Raw genomic sequence first — 23,712 nt, 5'->3', positions numbered from 1 at the left:
TGTTGGTGAAGTTCCCTATCTTCAATTCAATCAGTTGGTGCTGATTTTTATGGAAGCATTTTTAAATAATATTTAACCAAAATATGCAAGTGTCTTGTATACTGTGAGTAGGAATGTCACAAGAGCTGATACTTCAGTTGTATGTTAATACCAAAATTCTGAAAATGCAACGTAATGGTACTAGCTAGCTTTTTTACATTATTGGTATTACAAAGTCGTAGTCAGTACTGCACTCATGCGTGACTGCAAGTGCATGAATCACTTAGAAAAGCACAATAATACATGATAAAAACATGAATAAATATTTTAATAAATAGGCAGTAGATGGAAAAAGGTTTGCTGATGTCCACCCCGTATACTTTATATATTTAAAAAAAGAAAAGTCAGTCAAAATGAAAAAATTGTCCTCAAACATGAGTTCAATTAGTTTAAAAGGACTAGATATTACAATCCCTGGTGATTCAGCACAGCAGTTTCCTTGAGTGATGATGGGGATGTCATCTTTGTAGGATAGACATTGATAATGACCATTTAGTGATGTTTCCACCAATATGATATATCATCAGTTGTGTACCCCGGCCTCATAGGCTGTTCCAGCCATTTACCACAAAACACCCTTCATCGCGGCAGGCCCACCACAAGCTGATCAGACCTGGGTGTGTGTCGAATGCTAACTAAGTGGTCATTTGGCAGCCCATACTGTCTCCTTTCGCTTCAGCCACAACCAGTGACTGCTTCTTTCAGTGACAGTGGCAAGTTCCTTAATTGCCTTCAGCTGGGCCTGCCCTCTTTCTTCAGCAGCCTTGTAGTGGAACTGGCTACAAAGCCCCCGCAGCCCTCCTCTACTGGATGCACCTTCACATTCAAGCCTCACTCCTCTGCCTCAGCTGCAAGATTAGCATACCCCAGCTTTTTTTCTTTCATATGCCTTATTGATGGCATCCTCCCAAGGGAATGTCGGCTCAACAAAGAAGACACATCAGCAGGAGTTAGACCAAAGGACCGATTGGTGGTTGCGATTTCAGATGGGAAGGTGAATCTCTGATTTAGATTGACACCCATTTCCCAATCCCTGGCTGTACTCCGTGGGCATGAGTCAAAAGGCGAAGGCTTAGTCTGCTGTTTCTCACCTCCCTAGATGAAGGATGTTAGTTGTGGGAAGGTAGCCTGGGCATTTAGGGGGATAGCATTGGTTGGCACACTCTTATCTTCTAGTGCCGAGGCCAAGCACCTCAGTACTTGGTTATGACAGCACATGTACAATCTCTTCCTTGCATTAAGCTATTCTTACAACCCAGCAGGATTTGTGTGAGGGTTGCTGGGGCCGCAAACTGGTGACAGGCTGTGTCCTCTCCATGCCAAAGATGTAGATTTGTTGGTGAGGGCAGTACATCATATGTGGCTCTAATGATGAAACATGGCCTATTCATTTGCATGTTTCATAGTTCACTCCATGTGATTTTACATCACTGTATGCCATCCCACCTCATCCAGCAGCATTGCTGGTCTTGGGAGTCTGCTCAGGCACATCTAGCTGCTTATTTCTGGCGGTGTACCTCCTCCACCACCAGATGCCGGCATTCAGTTGGTGTAGCCTTTTGCCATATGGGTGTTGTTGGTCCCAAAGCAAGTCCTCCTCTACCATGTTAGACTTGCCCCACAATGTTCCGGTGTTTGAGGGTGGCCTTTGTTTCTACCATTACTGAAGCTGCATCCCATATCCTCCCTGTTGCTAGGATTGGTGCATCATTTCTTATGAAAGGGTCATGGTACTCTTTGATTGTCATAACTAGTCTTGCTTTGGCTCATTTATATTCCTTCACAAGACTTGATATAGACAGAGAGAGGGCTCCATTCCCACATAGGCCTATGCTGCTGAGGCATCTTGGTAGTCTAAGCCACTTCCTCACTTGTGTGCTAACCATTCTCTCCAGCTGTTTCATATGGGATAGTGTGACCTCGTAGATGGTAATTGGTCACTTGAGATGGGGCAGCAAACCAAACTGGAAGCACTACAGCTTCCATTTTCCAGTGAGAGCAGTGTTGTTAATTTTCTTTAGGCCACTAATTGTGTCCTGCCTGAGTAGTTCCACCTGTTCTAGGTCTTTGAAGTCTGCAGTGTACCAATGTCCAAGGCTTTAGATGGGCTTTTCCAGGATTGTTGGTATTGGGTTGTTGTTTTTGCAGAACCTCTCATTGGTAAGCCGGCCGTTGACAATGGAGATGCTGCAGGATTTGCTGTTCCATTTCCATTTTCCTCATTTTCCTAGCTCATTGCCCTATGTAGTACCAATAAAGCATCTGAGGCTTTGCATTCATTCTCTGATTGTAATGAGCATGTCTACAGATGTCAGTCTGAGGATTCATCTATTTTCTCACATTCATATACAGTTCAGGGCCTTGGGAGGAAATGTTGTACACATCGACAATTACATAAAATTATTAAAAACTAAAAATCGAGAAAAGTTTCAAACAAAGTGGCTTTTTGGCTTATCCACATCAGTAAATAAATGATCAGCTCCATTTGCTAATACCAACATTAATTTACTAAGTGTTTTAATACTTTAGAGCTCAAGGCACATTTCACTATTACTACTGCATTAACAGAGACACATAATCTCTGTGATGCACACCAGGGCTGCCACAGTGATGTACTTCATGGCTGAATACAAATATCGAGACGTTAATCATTCATATTATTCATTTAGGTTTTTAAGCACAATATAATGTGCAGCAGTATAACACATAAAATGTGATGAATATAGTGAAAACACATATACATTCGAATGATATGTTAGCAAATATAATATAATACTCATTAACTGACTACATGTAACATCAGTCTAGCAAAATGTCTAATTCTGGATTTGTATATAACAAAAGTCTGATCACTCATATTTAACAACTGGAAAACATCACAGCAAACGCTGTTTACAGGAATTATAAACAATGGATTAATGTTAAACTGACAAGTCTGCAAACTTTAAGGCTTTCTGTGTGAAAACAATGTTAAAAAGGAGGGAGAGATTTGGAAAATTAAAGTATAAGGAGTTTGTAACGTATGAAATTTAAATGAATTTTACTTCTTTGTTAGGTATTACTCTTTAGTGTTTTCACCAGCTAATGATGCAAATATAAATATTAAAATAGCAAATGTTACAAACGTAGCAGAGTAATTCTCTGATAAACTAGATTTTAAAGGCATTTTGTTACAAAAACAGCTTTACAGAGTTTCTTTAAGTGAACATTTTTCAGAATTATAATGGAATTTACCAATTCAATGGTACTGATGCAATTTGTTGGAAATATTTTTCAATTATTAAAGAGAAAATATCAGAGAATAAATTTGAGAATGTATAAATGGTATTACAGGTGCAATATTTTTCATTGAAATAATTCAAGTACAGTAATCCCTCACCTATCGCGGGGGTTACGTTCCAGAGCCCCCCGCGATAGGTGAAAATCCGCGAAGTAGCGACCTATATTTATTTTATTATTTATACATATTTTAAGGCTTTATAAACCCTTCCCACACTCTTATAAACCTTTCTCACTCTCTTGTTAACCTTTCCCACGCTCTTATAAACACTTCCTATGCTCTTAAACACTTTCTACATTCTTAAACACCTCAGACCAACTCTGCACACTGCACGCAGCGATCAGACGTCAATATGTCTGCACTCGCTTTGTGAAGGGGGGCAGCTGAACTCACGCTGAGCAGAAATGGACTTTGTGCTGCTTCTGCCAAAATGTCTGCTTGTCGCTCTGCGCCTTCGGAAGGAGGAGGAGTGTGTGTGTGTGTGGGTGTGTGAGAGCTGAACGCACCTTCGCTCATACCCCCCCTTCCCGGAAGCGCAGTATGCTCCTGCCACTTCGCATTGTCAAGGGGGTGGGGAGCTGAATGAACGCTAAGGAGAAGTGGACTTTGTGCTGGCTTTGTGCTGCTTGTCGCTCTGCGTGTCAATAATTTAAAAGCCTGTACATCACCAATTTTCCTGTCTCACTGTCTTGTCTTGCGTGAAGTTAAAATATTTTATAATAGTGAGATGTTACTCATATCCTTAGCCCGACATCCACATATCATATGTGTTAACAAAGTGTGTTTTATAAGTTTACATGTGTTTAAAGCATGTGGGATGGGTATTTTAAGGCTTAAACTATAAAAATGTTTATTTATATGGTCTTTCTATATCGCGGATTTTCTCCTGTTGCTGATGGGTCTGGAACATAACTTCCGCGATAGGCGGGCAATCACTTGTATTTAAAAACCCGCGAAGTCGTGAATCCGCGAAAAGTGAACCGCGAAGTAGCGAGGGATTACTGTACTTTTAACAAAAAGCCTTTGAACGAGATTCTGTTTTTTGCCGTGGCAACAAATATATTGACTTTTGTGACATTTCACTGATATTGGTGTTGAATATGAAAATTATGGTATTGTGACATCCAGCCTCTGAGATTGCAGTGAACCAAGTATACTATGCTACTATGAAAATGTGTACAGTCTGTGATTTAGTATGAATAACTGCTGTTTTCCAGGAGTGTAGGTATGTGCATGAGTGTGCCTTGTGATGAACTGGTTTCCCATCAAGGGTTCTGTTCTGTGTTTTCTACTGCTGACGTTAACATTAGTTTCACAGAAATTTAGGATTCTATGTTGGTTGTTTTAACTAGCACATTAAACAATCCAAAAATAGAAATAATTGCTTTTGAGCAGTTTTACTTTGAATTCTTTACACCCAAAATGGTCCTATTTTAAACCAGATCATTTTGGGCAAATATATGCTTTCAGTGACAGAAATATAGAATATGTTTAAGAAGACAGTGACCAGTTTACAGGTAAATTACAGAAATGAAATGCACAATGAATCCTTTTTCACTAAACTAAATCTATACCCTGATATCTGCCTGATCCAAAACTTCTGACCTTTTTTTGGAAACATCTCCATGATAACATACTGTATTAAATTCCATTTTTTACAAGCCAAGATGGATTAATGGTTCAAGATCCACACCAGCTGACAAACTTGAAGGACAATTAATGCAAGGCAAGTTACTTACTTAGTTTTTGTTATTCGTCTGAGTGCCTTGTGAGACAATGAAAAATTACCAGTGTTAAACTGGGTTGCCCTTTCCTAGACCAGTTAATGGCATGGATATTTTGGCATGGACCTTAAAAAAAGGTACAAATAAAAGCAAGAACAGAGGCATATGTTTGCTGCTTGTTAAGCTGGCAGGAAATACTATGGGTGTTTACTGTCATACTTTGTACAACCTCAAGCAGCAACTGTTCGTCAGTGTTGATCTGGCAAGGAGCTTGTGCTGCCACACTGAACTGTTTTGTGACAAATGGGTTTTCTAGCAGGTAATGCAGTGGAGTAGGTGTACTCTATACAAATTGAATAATGTACACTGTATTCTGACATCAGTGCTTGTTGGTCCCTTGTCTGTCTGGTTTCACATTTGATCATTGAGTTACCCTCCAGCATATTGAACTTCCAAAATTAAGCAATAAAGGTTTAAATATTCCATAAATTGAGTCTAGCAGCCATCCACTAACCTCAAAAATATTTTCTCTATAAATGGTCTAAACTGATGCAATATTGTTAATTAAGAATCTTATTGCTCTTGGATGTGAATGGACAGCCCATAATAGGTAATGATCCTTCAAAGAACACACACTGCATGATTAGAACACAGTACACGCATCTATACAGTTTCTGTTATGTGTGTGGTTCATTCACGATAAAAGCACAATGGTGCCCTTTCACCGCAGATCTTAAGAAGATATACAGATTATACCTCAGCTGTCTACTTGGTGACCAGGATAAATCTTTGGCTCCATATGTCATCTGTACCAGTTGTTCCAATGGAGTGCATGAACTGGCTAAATTGGCAAAAGTCAGTGAAGCCATGTTCAATCCCGATGGTGTGGATGGAACCGTGAGACCATCTCAATGTGGATTCACAGCTAAAACTAAGCACAAAATTGTATATCCCAGCCTTGATTCTACAATCAGGTTGTCACATGTCATTGAAAATACACTTCTTGCACTAACACCTAGAGTTCTTTCCAGAAAATCTTGGTATGGTGAGTGACGAGCAAGGAGAACATTTTCACCAAGACATTCAGGTAGTGGAACGTCGCTACCAAGGTTTCTGGAATGAGAGTATGAAGACCTACAATACAAACACTGCGACAATCCAGACACAGTGCACACAAGAAAATCCTACTCTAAGCGTTTTTGAAGAAACCGTGCTGACTGACTGACACAGTATGTGCCTATTTGACTTTGTACTGAAGATATTGAAACATTTACTTCATTGGTGTTTAGGTTTTAGCAAAAGGTACATGCAATTACACTGTAAACTAACATTACTCATAACTCAAAAAGTTGACATGACTGGAAAAGACTGAAAGCGGATCTGAAATCGGCTTCAAAATGCTTTAGAAAAGTGTGTTGTTGTCTCTGATCTGATGATTACCAAAAAAATTGATTGTTGTCTTGTGTTATTTAAAAAAAAAATTGTTTTTGACTATATGAAAAAGTTATATTTAACTTTGTTATATGTGCTTTGTTTATTTATTATTTATAGATTTATTGTTCAGATTAAAGCTGCTATAAAAAATACTATTGTAGTGGATTCAGGAATGGGTAAGTTGGAGAGTTTGGGGGTCCCACAAAGATGAGTGAAACATTGCAGTCTCTGCAGCAGTATATTGTTTCCCTCCTCTAAACACATCTCTTATGAGATGTCTGCTAAGCATGCAAACATCTCGCTTATCCTTCCACTTCAAAGCTATCAACTTATTTCTGAATGCAGCAGCAACTTCTCCCATTTAAATTTTTTGTCATCACAGATTTTGTCAGGTCCTTTCTGTTCGATTTTACTGTCCCTACCTCATCAGTTTCCCTAAAATTCAAAAATACATACAGTTCAGGACTGCTGTAGTAATCATCTGGTCTTATCAGATAACCTTGATTCAGTAGCTTCTCCGCAAGTGTTTGCACAATCCGCTGCGTTTTTTAAAAATTATGCACATCAACCTCTCATACATCGTTTACAAGTTCTGTATCTTTTCCCGTCTACTTCATCATATTCCACACACATACACTTTTTGGCTCACAAAACTTATAGAGGATTCTATCCCAAAACATGATCTTTTTTTCAGAATGTATACCTCCCACCTTAGACAGCCTTTCCATAACAGTAAACTTTAATTGATTGAAAGATCTCCCTCTGGAATGTAACTTCCAGAAAATTTTCAATTGCAGTGGTCCAAGAAAGGCTTGATTTTATGCATCTTTGGAGAAACTGGTCCAGCGTTGCCATATGCTTCATTATAAAAGAATGGGTAACACGCGTCTAATTGCTACACAGAAGGAAGAAATTTCAAAAAAGAAATGTATAAAGCACCAAAACATGGGCAAAACTACTAACTGAATTACCACTCACAAAATAAAAGCGGTGATCAAAGAAATGTCAATTGTTCAAAACATGCTTGTAACTTTGCACATGGTAAAAACTGTGAAGGTACACTGCTGGAAAAAATAAGTTTGTCTACTAAAAATAAATGCCAAAACTAAATTCTTTTCCCTTAGAAATGTGACTGAGAGCAAGTGAAAGAAAAAGTACCGTTAGGGGTTCTTTGGTCTCGAAACTACAATAAAACTTTCACCCAAGTAAAGGATGTCGGTACCTGTGCCACTATGACCACCAAGTTAAAAAAAAAATTACACTAGACGGCAGAATCATGCAGAGCACAGATCCGAAGGAACTGTATCCATAAATGCATTCCCAGAGGAGGGAAAAATCTTTTTTATTAAGCACATCTATAGACGCTCTTCCCTAATTCAGCATCGTCTTCAGATGCGCTTCCCATTTAAGTGATTAATAGATTCTTCGCTTAGGAGGCACAGTAGTGAACACTGATTAGCACTGCCACTTCAGAAATCCATGCAACTGTTCAAATCCAGCATCTGATTCCCTGTGTTTAGTTTTCACAGTTCTCTTTTGTTTCTGTGCTTTTCTTTTAGGTATTCTAGTCTTCCGCCCACATTCTCAGAGCCTTTTTAGGTTTGGTTAAATGGCATGTGCATGAATACACCCTGCAGTGGACTGGTACACTGTCCAGGCCCTTTTCCTGCATTATACCCAGTACTACCAGGATAAGTTTTTGCTCTCTGCTCCTATGAATGGGAATAAGCAGATTTGAGATGATTATGACTGTATTTGATTATGACTTATTAGTTTGCCAGTGAATATATTTGTTTCAAGTTTACCATGAACCGTTGCTAGAACCAAAGGGTATTTCTAAAAGACAAGGATAATTGTAAGGGAATTATAGATAGATAGATCTTTATTGTCATTGTCACTTTTACAAAGGAACAACGAAATTGAATTATACAGTATTTATTTTAGTACTTCTTGTAGATGCTGAACAATAAGCCTACAGAATTTAATTTTGTTAGTGAAAAATGAACAGGTAACACCTGTAGTCTGCAGAATTACTAAATTTCTGTGGGATACCTGTAATCTAGTTTTAATATCGTTCTCAATCCCACTAAATCCAATTCAGAGTTGAAGAGGCCAGAATGTATGTCACCAGAAAATTGCCCTGGACAGGGTGCCCATTCATGAACACAGAGCTGATTTAGCTATCTTTACTAACTCACAATTGTAAATCTGGGAATGAAATTGATACAGGTTTAGAGAAAACATGCATAATTCTCATGAACAATGACCAGGCACAGGATTAGAATCCAGAATGCTGGGATCTGTGTAGGTTTCCTCTCACAGAACAGATACATGCCATATAATCACTTAGAGCCTTTACATTGCCCACCAGCTAAATATACTAGAGAAGAGGCACAGAATGTAAAGGCTGTAAATAAACAGGTTTTGTTATTAGTAAACATAATAAGTTTTCATAAGTGCTTGCTTACCACATTGCACACAACACTTGGTAAATAGAAACATAAACAGGCCAACTAATGTCTTAATTCCTTTTGCAGGATCAGCACTAAACCCTGTAAAAACCAATGATATCAAAGGAATGCTGGGAGAAGATGTTAACCTAAAATGTGAACTTGCAATTCCTAGAAATGTATTGCAAGTTACATTGCAGAAAATAATAGGGGAATCGATTGAAAACATAGCAACTTACAGTGAGAGATTTGGCTGTAAAGTAACAGAGAAGTTTCAAAATCATGTTATCTTGGTGAAGATGGATCTGAAATATTGTTCAATTATAATTAAGAATGTGACAAAGGAAGATGAAGGGTGCTACAGATGTCTCTTTAATTCCTACCCTAAAGGAGCTGTCCAAGGAAAGACCTGTGTTTCAGTCTATGGTAAGTATCTTCCTAAAATTTTTAATATTCTGTAACGAACCATAAAACAAAGACATGGTACTTGTTTATTTGTGTCAGTTTTCTGTTATTCTGCTACCTTCAAAATGTGATTATGTCAAAACACATTAAATTTTCCTTGGAAAAAAATCAGTTGCTTTGTAGTCTGTGAAACACCTTTAAATAATAATAATAATTCATTACTAAATTATTTGTCTAACTTAGGGCATTTGGCCTTGTATTATCACTTAGGCACACAATTTACAAATTATGCTGCATGCCAATATAAATTTTTACATTACTGAATTTTTGAAAGGCTGGAACTGCAGAGTCAACCCAATTTCATTTTAGCAGCTGGCAAATGTTTAGCTGGACTCCAAAGGCTTCACTACATCTGTGGACTACTGCTCTTCTTGCAACTTTAAAGACATATAAGTCCCCTTTATGCCTCATATAGTTATCATTCCACATTCCTTCCTCCCAACTGTTTTTATTTCCTGCATAATGAAGGATAATATTTGCAACATTTTCATGATACAGACTATACATGAAACTAGTAGTAGTTTTAAAAGTTATCAGACATCGCATACATGGTCATATCTGAAAGAGATAATATGCATGTTAGTGGGTTATGTTGTAATGAAGCAGTGACTTCTGCTTTTAGACCATTCATGCCTGGCCATTGGCAACTGCTGTCTGTAATATATCTCAGGGGAAACTGAATTTTATTTTTTCAGCAGCGAAGTTTGATGCTACTAAACAGGAGAAAGCATGAAGACTGCAATCTCTGTATTCCAGAGGTAAAAGCTTGATTGCTGTTAGACCACAGCTCTTGCAACGGGAAACAAAACAAGCTTTCTTTCTCAATAAAGTCCCCATGATCACTAATACGTTTGCTATAATGTTCAAAAAACCTGTCTGTACTACTCGAATAAAGAAATGTTTTGTCATGCTTGGGCAATCACAGTTCTGTAGCTGGTTGAACATCATCATTGTATCCCACACAAGTAAACTTTCAGATTGGGGAAGATGTAGTTTTCACATCCTGCCAGACCTGGGTAATAGGACAGGTGTGACTAATCTTTGAATTCTTGGGGTATGTATCCTGGGATTAAATTTAACACACAATGGTGAATTCCAGTTAAAAACAAGAATTATTTTCTCCATATGCATCGCTTACCTTGCCTGTTTGGATGCATTTTATGCTTACCAAAGTCGAAATGCATATATGCAAGGTGGAGTGCCATACATGAGGCAAAAAACTCGAACAGTGTTCCAGGACTTAAAAAGACATTGTCCTTCCTTCAAAATTAGTTATCTAACTGCTAACCAGAACACTGAGAAACCTGCTAGTGCACAAAGTAGTAACATGACAATGTCAACCCCAAAACAAGACTCTATAGCCAAATATTTGGTGAATGAAATGATTCCACTTGCTGTAGTTGAGTCATAACATTAATGTTCTGGAGCCTAAATATACATTGCCCTCTTGAACCATATTCAGTAATATATAGGTTCCCCAGCTACACATTAAAGCTAAAGACATGGTCATTGCAAGGTTTCCCTGAGGCAATGTGTAGCATTTACCATGGACAGCTGGACAAGCTTCAAGCACACAAAGTTACTTGACAGATACCTGTCATTTTTTAGCACAATCTGGGAACTGTAGTCATATATTTTGTAGATAAGTTTAATTGCAGAATCACATACAGGGTAGAACATAGCTCAGGTGCTGAAGAAGACTCTCAAAGAAAGGCAGAATATTCATTCTAAACCTGCATTAGTAATAGACAATGCCACTCTTATGACGGTTGCAGCTATAGAATCTGGCTTGTACCTACACATAGGGGACTTTGCTCACATTCTCAACCTTTCAACCCAGAAGGCATTGAAAATTGTTGCAGTAAGAAGGCTCCTTCAGTGGGTGAGTGTTGAGAAGTTCATGACGGTTGTGGTCACATGGTGAAATTCTACTTATGACAATAGTACTGTTTGTTAGAGCCTACAATCATTTCTACCCTCGTTCTCCAGCATTAAGGGGCATGGCCAGAGATGTGGAAACCCTCTCAGATACAGGTAACAGGATTCTACGATACACCATATAGTTAACGTTCAGGCATCAATGAAAAGTTCCATTAATGCAATGTATGAAGAAACACTACTAACCGTTTCTATCATAGCTCCCCTTCCTGTAAGTTTATTGCAGGAAATGGATGAATATGTTACAGATACTGAGGAAGAAGGCACTGACTTATCAAGAATATAAGATATGATCTCTCTAGTGATCTAAAAGCCAGGTGTTCTGATACCTCAGTTAAAAAAACACTACACATCAGCTCAACTTTAGATTCATACTTCAAGTCACTACCTTTCCTTAGCACTGCTGATGAACAAGAGGTCTGCAGCCAACTGTCTGTCAAGGCTATTAAACTCAGCAATGAGGTGTGTGCATTATTCTAATTAAACTACATTTACTATGGTTTAAGTGCTTAGCAATGCACTAACTTAAGAAAATTAATTGTAGTTTTAACCAATTATTATTATTAGCAGATGAAAGTCAGTCGTAAAGTGTTGCCCTTGCTGTTTGCATTAGCAAAATATTACTTGGGATCCCAGGCACTTCAGTTCCATCAGAGCTATAGGATTTTTGGTGGTTAATAATCAATAAGATACCCACACAGGATGATGCCATAATCAAATGTGTTTTGAAAAAGAAATTTAAATTTGGTTAATTATCAGTTTTTCTTTCAACAATACCGATAATTAATTAAATAATTCAGCAAGACTCCTACTTTACCTTATCTTTCTCTATTGTAGGAGGGGGTGTTTGTGGAGAAATCTTTGGAAAAAATGAGCAGAGTCTTCAGAAAGGCAGTCAGAATTTAGACTTTATTGCACAGCACAGGAAACATTTGCAAAACACATAAAGCCTGTCTCAGTTAATGAAGTGAACCCAGTGGATTGGGCTCGGCTAGTTTTTATATCAGTTCTAATCACAATACATCCCAATTTTGTACATATTTTTCGTTATCCACTTTACATGTTCATAATAATGAGTGTGTGCTGAACTTGTTTTCATAATAATTACCTTGCCTCATAAACCTTGCCCCTAATAATCATCAATCTTTTCATTACAATCATTAGGACTCGAAGTTCGTACTTGCCGCCTGTCCCAGAGATGACCATCATCTGATCGTATTTTACATTCCTCAGATTCTCACATTCCTAATCTTCATTTAATAAAAACTGGAGGCCTTTTAATTGATCAGTTTTCATCATTAAGTTGGAACCAGGGTGACTCACATTTGAGAAACTGAACTGTTCAATTAACAGTTGCTTGTTGTACCAGCATCCATTAAGATTAAAATCCTAGGCAGTTGTGCTGGTAAGCACAGCACATAACGTCACTGATAACAGCGAAGCTGCTGAAGCAGGCAGGTGGCCATGAGCTGGCAAGCACAATGCTAAACCCTTTATTAACTAACTTTTAAATCCTTATATTGCTCAAAGCTTGCTGATATAATACGTTTTGCTTTAACTTGATTAATTCATGAGGAAGCATAGACATATGAACTTAGATGCTGTCTAGAATGTATGTATACATGCCAGTATGACAGCCTGTGAGCACAGGCAGCTGCGTTGTTAGGCAGCAGCAGGCAACCATAAAGTGTCTAACAGTGCTGTGCTGCTGAGGATGAATTCAGACGGTTGTTTTGATAATCAACTGTTAAACTCGTGTATAGCTGAAACTAGCCAACACAATGCATCTTGCTTTTAACTTGATCATCTACAATTTTCATGAGCCTTAATACATAAATTTAAGTGCAATTTAAAAATGTTTATATGTTTTAAAATGTTTATGCGCTAGTGTGCAAGTTTGCTCAGTTTTCATTAAGTTTAAGGGCCTCGAAGGTTTACAGAAATTTGTTTAGATTTTGGTGAGTCAAAAGGCCCAGAAGAGCCGCCATGTCCCAAAACAGAAGCTTGTTTACTCAGTTCTCTCAAAAACGCAGCATCCTTGGTTCATAGAGAGCAAAGCAAATGAAAAGCAAGCAGGCCACATTAAAAACAAAAGCAGCGGTCTGTAAAATAATTGTGCCTGTCCAAGCTGCTTAAAAAAGATGTCAAGCAACTCCTTTTAATAGTCAATAGTTCTCAAACCAATAACAAGTCATATTGATCCTTGATCTAAACCTCAACAGGGGTGTCTGGCCTTTAGACTTATATCAAAGCAATTGAAGCACACTCGTTCTAAGAAACAGAATAATACAATATATTGATAAACACAAGGATCATAGAAGTATGATAAATGCATATGCTGTGTGTGTTTGTTTGTTCTAAATACTTATTTTACAGTGTAACATTTTGTCTAAATATAAACAGTTTATTTCTGTCTTTTGAGGATTAGGTTATGGAGACAGATTTGTTAACTTATTTGAAAAATATTTTTTTAAAGGCATAATCAAAATGCAGTACTGATTAGAACCCACGCTCCTAACTTTGATGGGAGAAAGTAACAGTATTAATTTTAAACTGTATTTTATGTTGCGTCCAGTGTTACTGAAATAATTTAAATAAAAAAACAAGCAGCAAAAAACCTATTTCATGATATATTTTTAATTACTTTTGATCACATCATTTATTTGTCACATTTTATATTTATTTATTTGCATGTTTATTAAAGTTTGTCCAAAATGTTCCTCCGTACCTTACTACTACACTATGTAGTACAAGGCTGCAAGTTTAAGGCTAGGAGAGGAAAAAACTTTTTTTCTCCTTTCATTAACTTGCAATAAGTTGGGGGTTAGATGTTTGTTTCCTTCACTGATGACAAGCTACAACAGAAATTTGTTTACTGTACTTATTGCACAGTATAAAAAAATTGAATATTCTATAGTCTTGTTGAATATGCAAAATTTGTCTGAAAATTATTCAGGATGAAGCAAGATATACACAACACAAGGCAGTACTTGTAAAGCATACAGTAATACAGATTTGTTTGTATTTACTATATTGGTATATGCTCTTCTTTTATTACAGAAACGCATACTCCCATTCTTGAAATACAGTCTTTAGTGGATTCTGACAAAGAAAAGGAATTGGCTGTGCTTACATGTTCTGCTACTGGCTTACCAGCTCCCACGATTTCATGGAAGAATACGGAATCTTTTATTATCATTCACCAACCATCCTTTATTAAAAATCCCAATGGAACAGTAACTGTGACACAAAATGCGACCTTAAGTTATCTCAGGCTTTCTAACATTAAAGAAGTAACTTGTATAGCAGTCTATCCAGACCTACCCAGAGCAGAGGAGAAATCACTATCAAATGACTTTATTTGTAAGTAACTATTTGCTTTGGGCTGTAAACTTAGAGTATGGTACAAAAAAATCAAGCAATTCACTAAAGCAAACAAGCAGATATACTGGTTTGAAGGCGAATAAGGAACAAACATGAAAGAACACTACCAAAGCTATAAGTGGAAGTTAAAGTGTAACTGGTGTAATCAAGCTGTTTCATTTTAATATACAGTACTCTAAAACTATTTAAAGTGCTTTCCATTCCAGATGTCATTGTATGTAAAGGTTATGACACACATTTTCCAGGCTTCCAAATTGAATCAACCCATAGACAATGCTGTTGTGCACCAGTAGTAAACTGAGTCTTTTATCTTAAATAAAAATTATACACAGATCTGCTTTTAGTGGCCAGATAAGAGACTGAAAAAATGGTCTTTGTGTCTTATGCCATTTATTTCTTTTTATCTAAAGTAATTTATGAGTACATATAAGAATCAAGCATATGTGATTATAGTGTTGTTTGGTGTCAAGATGGTACCAAATCCTTTTACAGTATTTTCACTTTAGATCCTGTGAGAGAAAATTAAACTCTTAAAGTTTAGGACATCCAATAAGAATTAGGGAACACAAATTTTGAAAGACACAACTGAATATTTTTTTCAGTACAATAAAAATGTTACAATTTTAGATTAAATATGCAAGCAAACTTTTTGTCTTTTTTAATTAGTTGGGTTTAAAAATTTCTCTTTACTTGTTCAACAGCTCACTACATGGCACAAAAACAATATTCAACTTCAGAATATAAGCATGGTAAGTTTTTAATATTTCTTTTAATAATTAATATAAAGTAATTGTAGGGGGCAAGGTTTTAAATGTATTCTTTTTCAAACTCTTTTTGAAAGTTATTCTCATTATGGTACAGTTTTTATTTTTAATTTTCAAATAGTCCAAGATAGAAAATGAAGAAAATCAAAGTGCTCTACTTTACTGACATATAAAATAGAATACCTTTTGTTTATCTGTTATATTTTTAAATGCACTGTAAAGAGCAACCATGGTGTTTCTACAAAATGTAAATAGCATTACTTAGGTTTAGAATAAGAAAAGCTTATTTAAAACAAAATTCACAGATAATCTTTAGCAATGCAGAAGACTAGCCAGGCAGTTCTGAATGTGATTAGTGTCCAGGCATGTAAACATCTCATGGCAGACAATTGAAAAAAGTTAAAGGGGTTCTTCTTTATATATAGAAACAAGGCTATGCAGATTTTTAAATTACCATATTTTTAAAAATGTACTTGCAGGAGTAATCTCTGCATATTTGGGGTCTCTCAGAGACTGGCGGATAGATTCTCCACTCAACTTTATGGAGTGGTTCTTCATCAAAACTTTTTAATGTGCTATTAAGGAAAAAACAAATATAAAATGCACTTTTCTTACCTAGTAGAAGTTTCACAAAGATCCTTCATTTTGAAATTCCCAAAATTTTAGAACAAAGACAATGTGGTTTGCTTTGCCAGTAAGAAAAGTGTGCTTTTGTATAAAGACAAGCACATCAGTATATTCTTGATTTTTAGCAGAGTGATCACAGGAGAAAAAAATATCTTCTTATGGCATTATACAGAAACTAAGAAATATAGGAGTATGCTATGGTATTATCTATTAAGCTAGAGTGAAAGTGACACCATGTCATAATTTCATAAGCATTAAGAACCAACTATATAAGTTAGGAATACACTTTGCTCTGGTGTATTCTATTAGCTGAAAGATGTATGGATAAAGGGTAAAACAAAATAAAACTTCTTGAAAAATTATAGTTTACAGTTTGTCTTGGAATACTCATTTTTACTAATATACTGTCAGTCCATTGTGCAATTTTTGAAGCATACGTGAAATATTTTTATTAAAAAGATGATATTTTTTATGTTACATTGAGTAAGCTTGCATTTAACCTGTCTTAATGCATTTCTTTTCAGAAACTTCAAGGATATTACTGATTGTTTTTGGAATATCTGGATTTTTGCTAATTGTTGTTGTTGTTTGCGTAAAAAAGAAAAATGAACTCTTGTAAGTTGTTTTGCAATTATATATTTAATTTTTGTTCATCAGTTCACTTTAGCACATTGTACACAAATTTATTTGCACAATTTTATTAACATGTTGTGCAGGTCTGTTCTGTTATACTTGTCAGTAATGTTCTTAAGTTAAATATTTAATACAGTCACAGTCAACATCTGTTTCCATCAAGTTCATTGTTTTACATATTGTAGTATATTGTTGCGAAATTTACACTTAAGTTTCCAACTGTGTCCCCATGTTCTTGTTGAACTCATCCAGTGTACTAATTTCTTTTGTAATTTTAAACACTTCAATCATGTCTCCTCTTAATCTTCTTTTGCTTAATCTGAAAAGGTTCAGCTCAATCAGTCTTTCCTCATAACTCCTCCAATTCAGTCCTGGAATCACACTAGTGAGGCCAGAGAAGAGCGACTAGGCTATTATAAAGCTTGAGCATAACCTCCTTTGACTTATATTACACTGTATGGTATATAACCTTTCATTCTGTTGGTATTCTTAATGGCTTCTAAACACTGCCAGGAAATTGATAGTGACATCCAATATGACTCCTAATTCCTTCTCATAAAGTGTACTTTCAATTTTCAGACCTGCCCATTGTGTATTCATATCTAACATTTGTATTTCCTACATGTAATATTTTAAATTTACTTACATTAAATTTTATCTGCCACAAATCTACCTAAGCTTATATGCTGTTCAGGACCCTCTGTAATGATTCAACAAATTCTAAATTATCCACCAATCCATCTAACTTGATATCATCTGCAGACTTCATCTACTTGGTATTTATATTAAAACAAATATCATACACACCACTCTGATCATATCCTTTTGTTACTTCCACATATAATTCCAGCATGTTAGTACAACACAATCTTCCCTGTTTGAACCCCTGCTAACTATTCAGTAAAATTCCTGTTCTGGCCACATGTTGCTCAATCTTGTTTACTTAATAATTACTACCATTAATTTACCTGTGATGCATGTCAGGCTTTTACTGGCCTATATTTAGTTGGATCTGCCCGAATTACCCTTTTATATATAGAATACTATTTGTCTTTTTGCAATCCTTAAGGATTTACCTAGTGTGTGGTGTCTTTCTAAAAATTAGAGGCAAGAGTTTAAGTACGTACTGTATTTGCTAACTACCATAAGCACCTGGAGATAAATGTTATCTGGTCCTGGCGATTTGTTAGATTTCAGTTTATTTAATCTAATTAGTGCTTCTCCCTCTACAATTTCCCAAATCCCTCAGTAACTGTTATAAGTTCCTGTTACTGCTGGGAGGTTATTCACTTCCTCACAAATGAATACTTTAGAAAAATGCAAGTTTAAAATATTTGGTGTTTCACTGTATTCTTTAATTCCCTTTTATTGGTCCTGATATACTTCACCACCTCCTTGATTGCTTTTTTTTATTACTGAAATACTGAACGAATCTCTTTGGGTCATCTTTTGCCTTATCTGTGATATTCCTCTCCCACTGTATTTTAGCCTTCCTAATATCCTTCTTAATGGTTGCCCTCGAGCTCTCAGAAGCCCTACTGTTAGTACTGAAGTTTTCAGCCTTATGCACCTTTATATAGCTGTTTTGCCTTTGGAGCTTCTTTATTTTCTTCTTCTTCTTTCAGCTGCTCCCGTTAGGGGTTGCCACAGTGGATCATCTTTTTCCATATCTTTCTGTCCTCTGCATCTTGTTCTGTTACACCCATCACCTGCATGTCCTCTCTCACCACATCCATAAACCTTCACTTAGTCTTTCCTCTTTTCCTCTTCCATGGCAGCTCTATCCTTAGCATGCTTCTCCCAATATACCCAGCATCTCTCCTCTGCACATGTCCAAACCAATGCAATCTCGCCTCTCTGACTTTGTCTCCCACCACAAAATGTTTTTTAATTTCCTACTAATTCCAAATTTTGGGGTGTACCATTCTTGCATTATATGTAATGCATTTTTAATTGTGTTCCACTATCTCAGCTCTTTCTACACTTAATAGATTATCCCAGTTTATCCCTTTCAGACCTTGCAGCGTGTATTAAAAATTTTCAAAACCAAAGTTAAATTTAACAGTTTTAGTTTGCATCCATGCTTTTTCAAAACACTGAGAATTATATTATGTTCACTTGACTCTATTGACTCATTTATCTCTACACCCCTAATTATGTGCTGGTTATTACAAAATACTAACTCTAGACAGGCTTTTCACCGTGTTGGTGCTATAAGATACTGTGTTAAAAGCAGTCACTGATTAAGTCTTGTGGAGACCAATCTCGACACAGACAGGCAGACACCAATGTTCAAACCCACCACACGTTTATTTACAATAATTCAGTCCCACACATAACCCAGTGCCCCTGCACCACACACCCTCAGTCCGAGCCTCTTCAAAGTCCTGTCCTCCTTCACCGCCTCCATTCCTCTCCTCCGAGCTTCGTCCTCTTCCACCAACTCCAGGTGATGACTGGAGGGAGGTGGCCCCTTTTATCTCCACCTGGACGTGCTCCAGGTGCCTTCTGATGAGCTTCCTGCGGCACTTCCTGGTGTGGCGGAAGTGCTGCATGAGCACCCGGAAGCACTGCAGGTGTGGCAGAAGTGCTGACATCCAGGGCTTCACAGTCTTCAGGGCACCCCCTGGTGGTGGCCACAGGCCCCTATACGGTTGAGCCTCCATGCTCAATTCCTGTGGCCCCCACACAAACCAGGGCGGCTGCCCTCTCGTGGTCCGGGGGAGGCATAGTCCCTTTCCCGGTCCTTCTCGGCGTCCCGGCTGGGCACAGCACCCAGCTGCCCGCCACAGTCTAAACATTCCTGCTCTGGTAATCCACTATTTGCAAGTCCATTTAATACCTGGGTTGTTAAAGTCCCCCATGATTATAATATCCCCCTGTAAACGTGCCTTTTTTATATTATTAAAAAGATGCATATTGAAATTACTGTCTGCATTGGGCATCTATAGCACATTTCTAAATACAACCTCTATCCCTAATGCTTTCCAGACAAATCCAAGCATCCTTACTAAAGTGTTGCTCATCATCAAACTGAAGAAGACAAGCATTTGAATTTTGTTGTACAAAAATGACAACCCTTCCTCTTTTTTTTTGTGCTGTCTATCCTTCCTAAAAAATGTGTTCTCGTCTATGCTATACTTGTTCCATTCTTGGTTATTTAGCCAGGTTGCTGTTTTTGCTGTAATATAAAATTATGTGCAGCTGCATACACTTTTTTATGCTATTAGCATTCAATGCAAGCAATTTTTAATGTGATACTTATTTTAGTCTGACATTTAAACTTTGGGGTAGAAATTAAATTGCTGTACATATTTATTTTACACTATTGTTCATACCTTTCACGTGCAGTTCTAAACATGGCCTGTCCTAAACTCCCTGCCCCCTCTTCATTCCCTAGTTTAAACAGTAAATTGACTAACCTACAAATATATTGGTGTCCCTTCTGTTCAAATGTATCCCATCCAAGCAGAAAGGTCCATTCTGTTCCAGAAGGAGTCACAATGCCCAATAAAACCCATACCCTTCTATACTACACCAAGAACAGAGCCACGCATTAAGCTTTCTGATCTCATCAGTCTTACCTGGACTGGCGTGTGGCACAGGTACAACTTCAGAGAAGACTGCCTTGTCAGTTTTGCGCCTCATATTTGCTCCTGACTCTTTAAATTTGGATTGTAGAACTGACTGCCTGGCCTTATGTACATCATTTTTTCTAACATGAACTGTGGCTACTTAGACTTTTGGGCAGAGCAGAAGTAGTTCATGCACCCTATCAGTGAGGGCTCCTACCATGCAACTGGAAAGCAAAACTGTGTCAGACTCTCTCTGTATGTAAAGCAAACCTGTGCTTTAATCTCTCTAATAACTGAGTTCTCCAATTTCACAACATCTGTCTTTCTGGGTACTGGTTTTAGATGTCGCCCTTTGGGACTCCTCATGCCTGTTTACCACCTTAGAGTTTTCAGAGATGTTGTCCAGCTCAGCAAGGTCATGAAAACTTTTAGTCCAGGGATTGATGCCCCTGAATAGTGTGCCCCCTTTACCTTGCATCTGCATCCAACTGTGACCCACCTGTCTCTGACTCTCTGGTCTGGAATATTCTCTTGTGCCACCTTATGGAAATTGTGTGCACCCCTTAAGGAAAACCAATTGTCTACTACACCACAGGGTATCCAACTCTTCCTCCAGTTCAGAAATCCTGAGCATGAGATGCTGGATTAACTGGGATCTCCTGCAGACATCACCTTCAAGGAGGATTGACTAATTCAAGCCACCGTCCAACATTAAAGTCCAACATGGATTTTCATTGTTCTGGCCTCATGATCAGCGCATATCATAAGCTGAAAAGTAAAGCCTCATGTGTCACTTTGTGAAATGAAGACCTACCTCTCCCCCTCATTTGTTGGGTTGAGTCCTGTCTTCAGTTCAAAATGTGATGTACATGAGGGTTTAATTATCTATTTTTTGATGTGTGTTGGTCGTTCTGGAAGTATACATTTAACATTACTTTAGCAAACAAGCATTTGTTTCACACACTTTGAGCTTAACAAGTGGAAAACTGACATGTGGATTATGAGACATATATCTATCTTCTATTCTATCATAAACATTTTTCTCTCTATTCTGGATGAAAATATGAGATAAAAAAATGTATTTGCCAAAAAAATATTTTTCTGGGTAGAGTATTTCTTTAAAATGTTGTTTAATACTTTTTAAAGAATATTGCTAATAATGTCCAGATCATTTTATGAGTTGAAGTCTACTTTTTTAATCAACAGCAAGAGATGTTTAGATCGAAAAAAACATTCTCAAAATGAAAATGTTTGTGAGACCCCAAGAAAGTCCAGGTAAGTACTTTATTTGATCATCTTTATATGCTTAGAGTGTTTTAATTTTATCTTTATATACTGTGTGTGTGTGTATATATGTATATACATTGTAATAAACAGACAACAAGATTATAAAGGTTTGGGAGTTTTCCAGCCCCGTATACTGTACAGTTTTGCAATAATATATCAAGGTCAGTGATTTTTGCCTAAGCATACAACAGACAGCGTGCATATGACGAGGGGGAACGATTATAGGGTGGGACCGGAAATAGATGAGTAGAATGCTGGAAAGGAACCAAGGTGCTGGATGGGAGCCATGACGTCATCTATGGTGGACCAGGGGAAAATGCGGAAGTGGTAGCGCGTGGTTAGGGAATTCCGTGTAGACTATGGCGGTGTTGTTTTTGTCTTTCTGCGAAAACAAAAGAAAGAGAGGTTAGTACCCCACCTTTGTCCCCTGGCGCGATATATTACGCTGCTCATTTGGATCTTTACGCGGTTCCCTATGCACGCGTGCATGACAAATATATATATATATTCATTACATTCATTCATTACACACAGACTGATGTATTTCAAATGTTTATTTCTTTTAATGTTGATGATTATAACTGACAACTAATGAAAGTCCCAAATTCAGTATCTCGGAAAATTAGAATATTGTGAAAAGGTTCAATATTGAAGACACCTGGTGCCACACTCTAATCAGCTAATTAACTCAAAACACCTGCAAAAGCGTTTAAATGGTCTCTCAGTCTAGTTCTATAGGCTACACAATCATGGGGAAGACTGCTGACTTGACAGTTGTCCAAAAGACGACCATTGACACCTTGCACAAGGAGGGCAAGACACAAAAGGTCATTGCTAAAGAGGCTGGCTGTTCACAGAGCTATCTGTCCAAGCACATTAATAGAGAGGCAAAGGGAAGGACAAGATGTGGTAGAAAAAAATGTACAAGCAATAGGGATAACCGCACCCTGGAGAGGATTGTGAAACAAAACCCATCCAAAAATGTGGGGGAGATTCACAAAGAGTGGACTGCAGCTGGAGTCAGTGCTTCAAGAACCACCACGCACAGACGTATGCAAGACGTGTTTCAGGTGTCGCATTCCTTGTGTCAAGCCACTCTTGAACAAGAGACAGTGTCAGAAGCGTCTTGCCTGGGCTAAAGACAAAAAGGACTGAACTGCGGCTTTCTGATGAGAGTAAATTTTGCATTTCCTTTGGAAATCAAGGTCCCAGAGTCTGGAGGAAGAGAGGAGAGGCACAGAATCCACGTTGCGTGAGGTCCAGTGTAAAGTTTCCACAGTCAGTGATGGTTTGGGGTGCCATGTCATCTGCTGGTGTTGGTTCATTGTGTTTTCTGAGGTCCAAGGTTAACGCAGCTGTCTACCAGGAAGTTTTAGAGCACTTCATGCTTCCTGCTGCTGACGAACTTTATGGAGATGCAGATTTCATTTTCCAACAGGACCTGGCACCTACACACAGTGCCAAAGCTACCAGTACCTGGTTTATGGACCATGGTATCCCTGTTCTTGATTGGCCAGCAAACTCGCCTGACCTTAACCCCATAGAAAATCTATGGGGTATTGTGAAGAGGAAGATGCAATACGCCAGACCCAACAATTCAGAAGAGCTGAAGGCCACTATCAGAGCAACATGGGCTCTCATAACACCTGAGCAGTGCCACAGACTGATCGACTCCATGCCACGCCGCATTGCTGCAGTAATCCAGGCCAAAGGAGCCCCAACTAAATATTGAGTGCTGTACATGCTCATACTTTTCATGTTGATACCTTTCAGTTGGCCAACATTTCTAAAAATCCTTTTTTTGCATTCGTCTTAATTGATATTCTAATTTTCCGAGATACTGAATTTGTGACTTTCATTAGTTGTCAGTTATAATCATCAACATTAAAAGAAATAAACATTTGAAATACATCAGTCTGTGTGTAATGAATGAATCTAATATACAAGTTTCACTTTTTGAATGGAATTACTGAAATAAATCAACTTTGTCATGATATTCTAATTTTATGACCAGCACCTGTGTATGCGTGTGTGTGTGTGTGTATGTGTATATATATATATATATATATATATATAATATGTGTGTGTGTATGTATATATACAGTACTGTGC

General features: G+C 37.5%; 1 protein-coding gene across 1 annotated transcript in view; it reads left to right on the top strand.

The window, feature by feature from the left end:
• Positions 1–23,712, top strand: part of LOC114650888 (nectin-4-like) — a 61,037-nt gene that overhangs the window by 5,523 nt on the left and 31,802 nt on the right. Inside the window, exons 2-6 of the mRNA XM_051926665.1 lie at positions 9,015–9,353; positions 14,391–14,693; positions 15,416–15,463; positions 16,630–16,720; positions 21,481–21,588. Coding sequence (XP_051782625.1) covers positions 9,015–9,353; positions 14,391–14,693; positions 15,416–15,463; positions 16,630–16,720; positions 21,481–21,588 — 889 coding nt within the window. The remainder of the gene's footprint in view (positions 1–9,014; positions 9,354–14,390; positions 14,694–15,415; positions 15,464–16,629; positions 16,721–21,480; positions 21,589–23,712) is intronic.

This window comes from Erpetoichthys calabaricus, chromosome 4 (genome assembly GCF_900747795.2).
Source record: "Erpetoichthys calabaricus chromosome 4, fErpCal1.3, whole genome shotgun sequence".
NCBI classification, from domain to species: Eukaryota; Metazoa; Chordata; class Cladistia; order Polypteriformes; family Polypteridae; genus Erpetoichthys; species Erpetoichthys calabaricus.
Note: the sequence above shows the minus strand (reverse complement) of the source record. Positions and strands in the feature narration are given on the sequence as shown.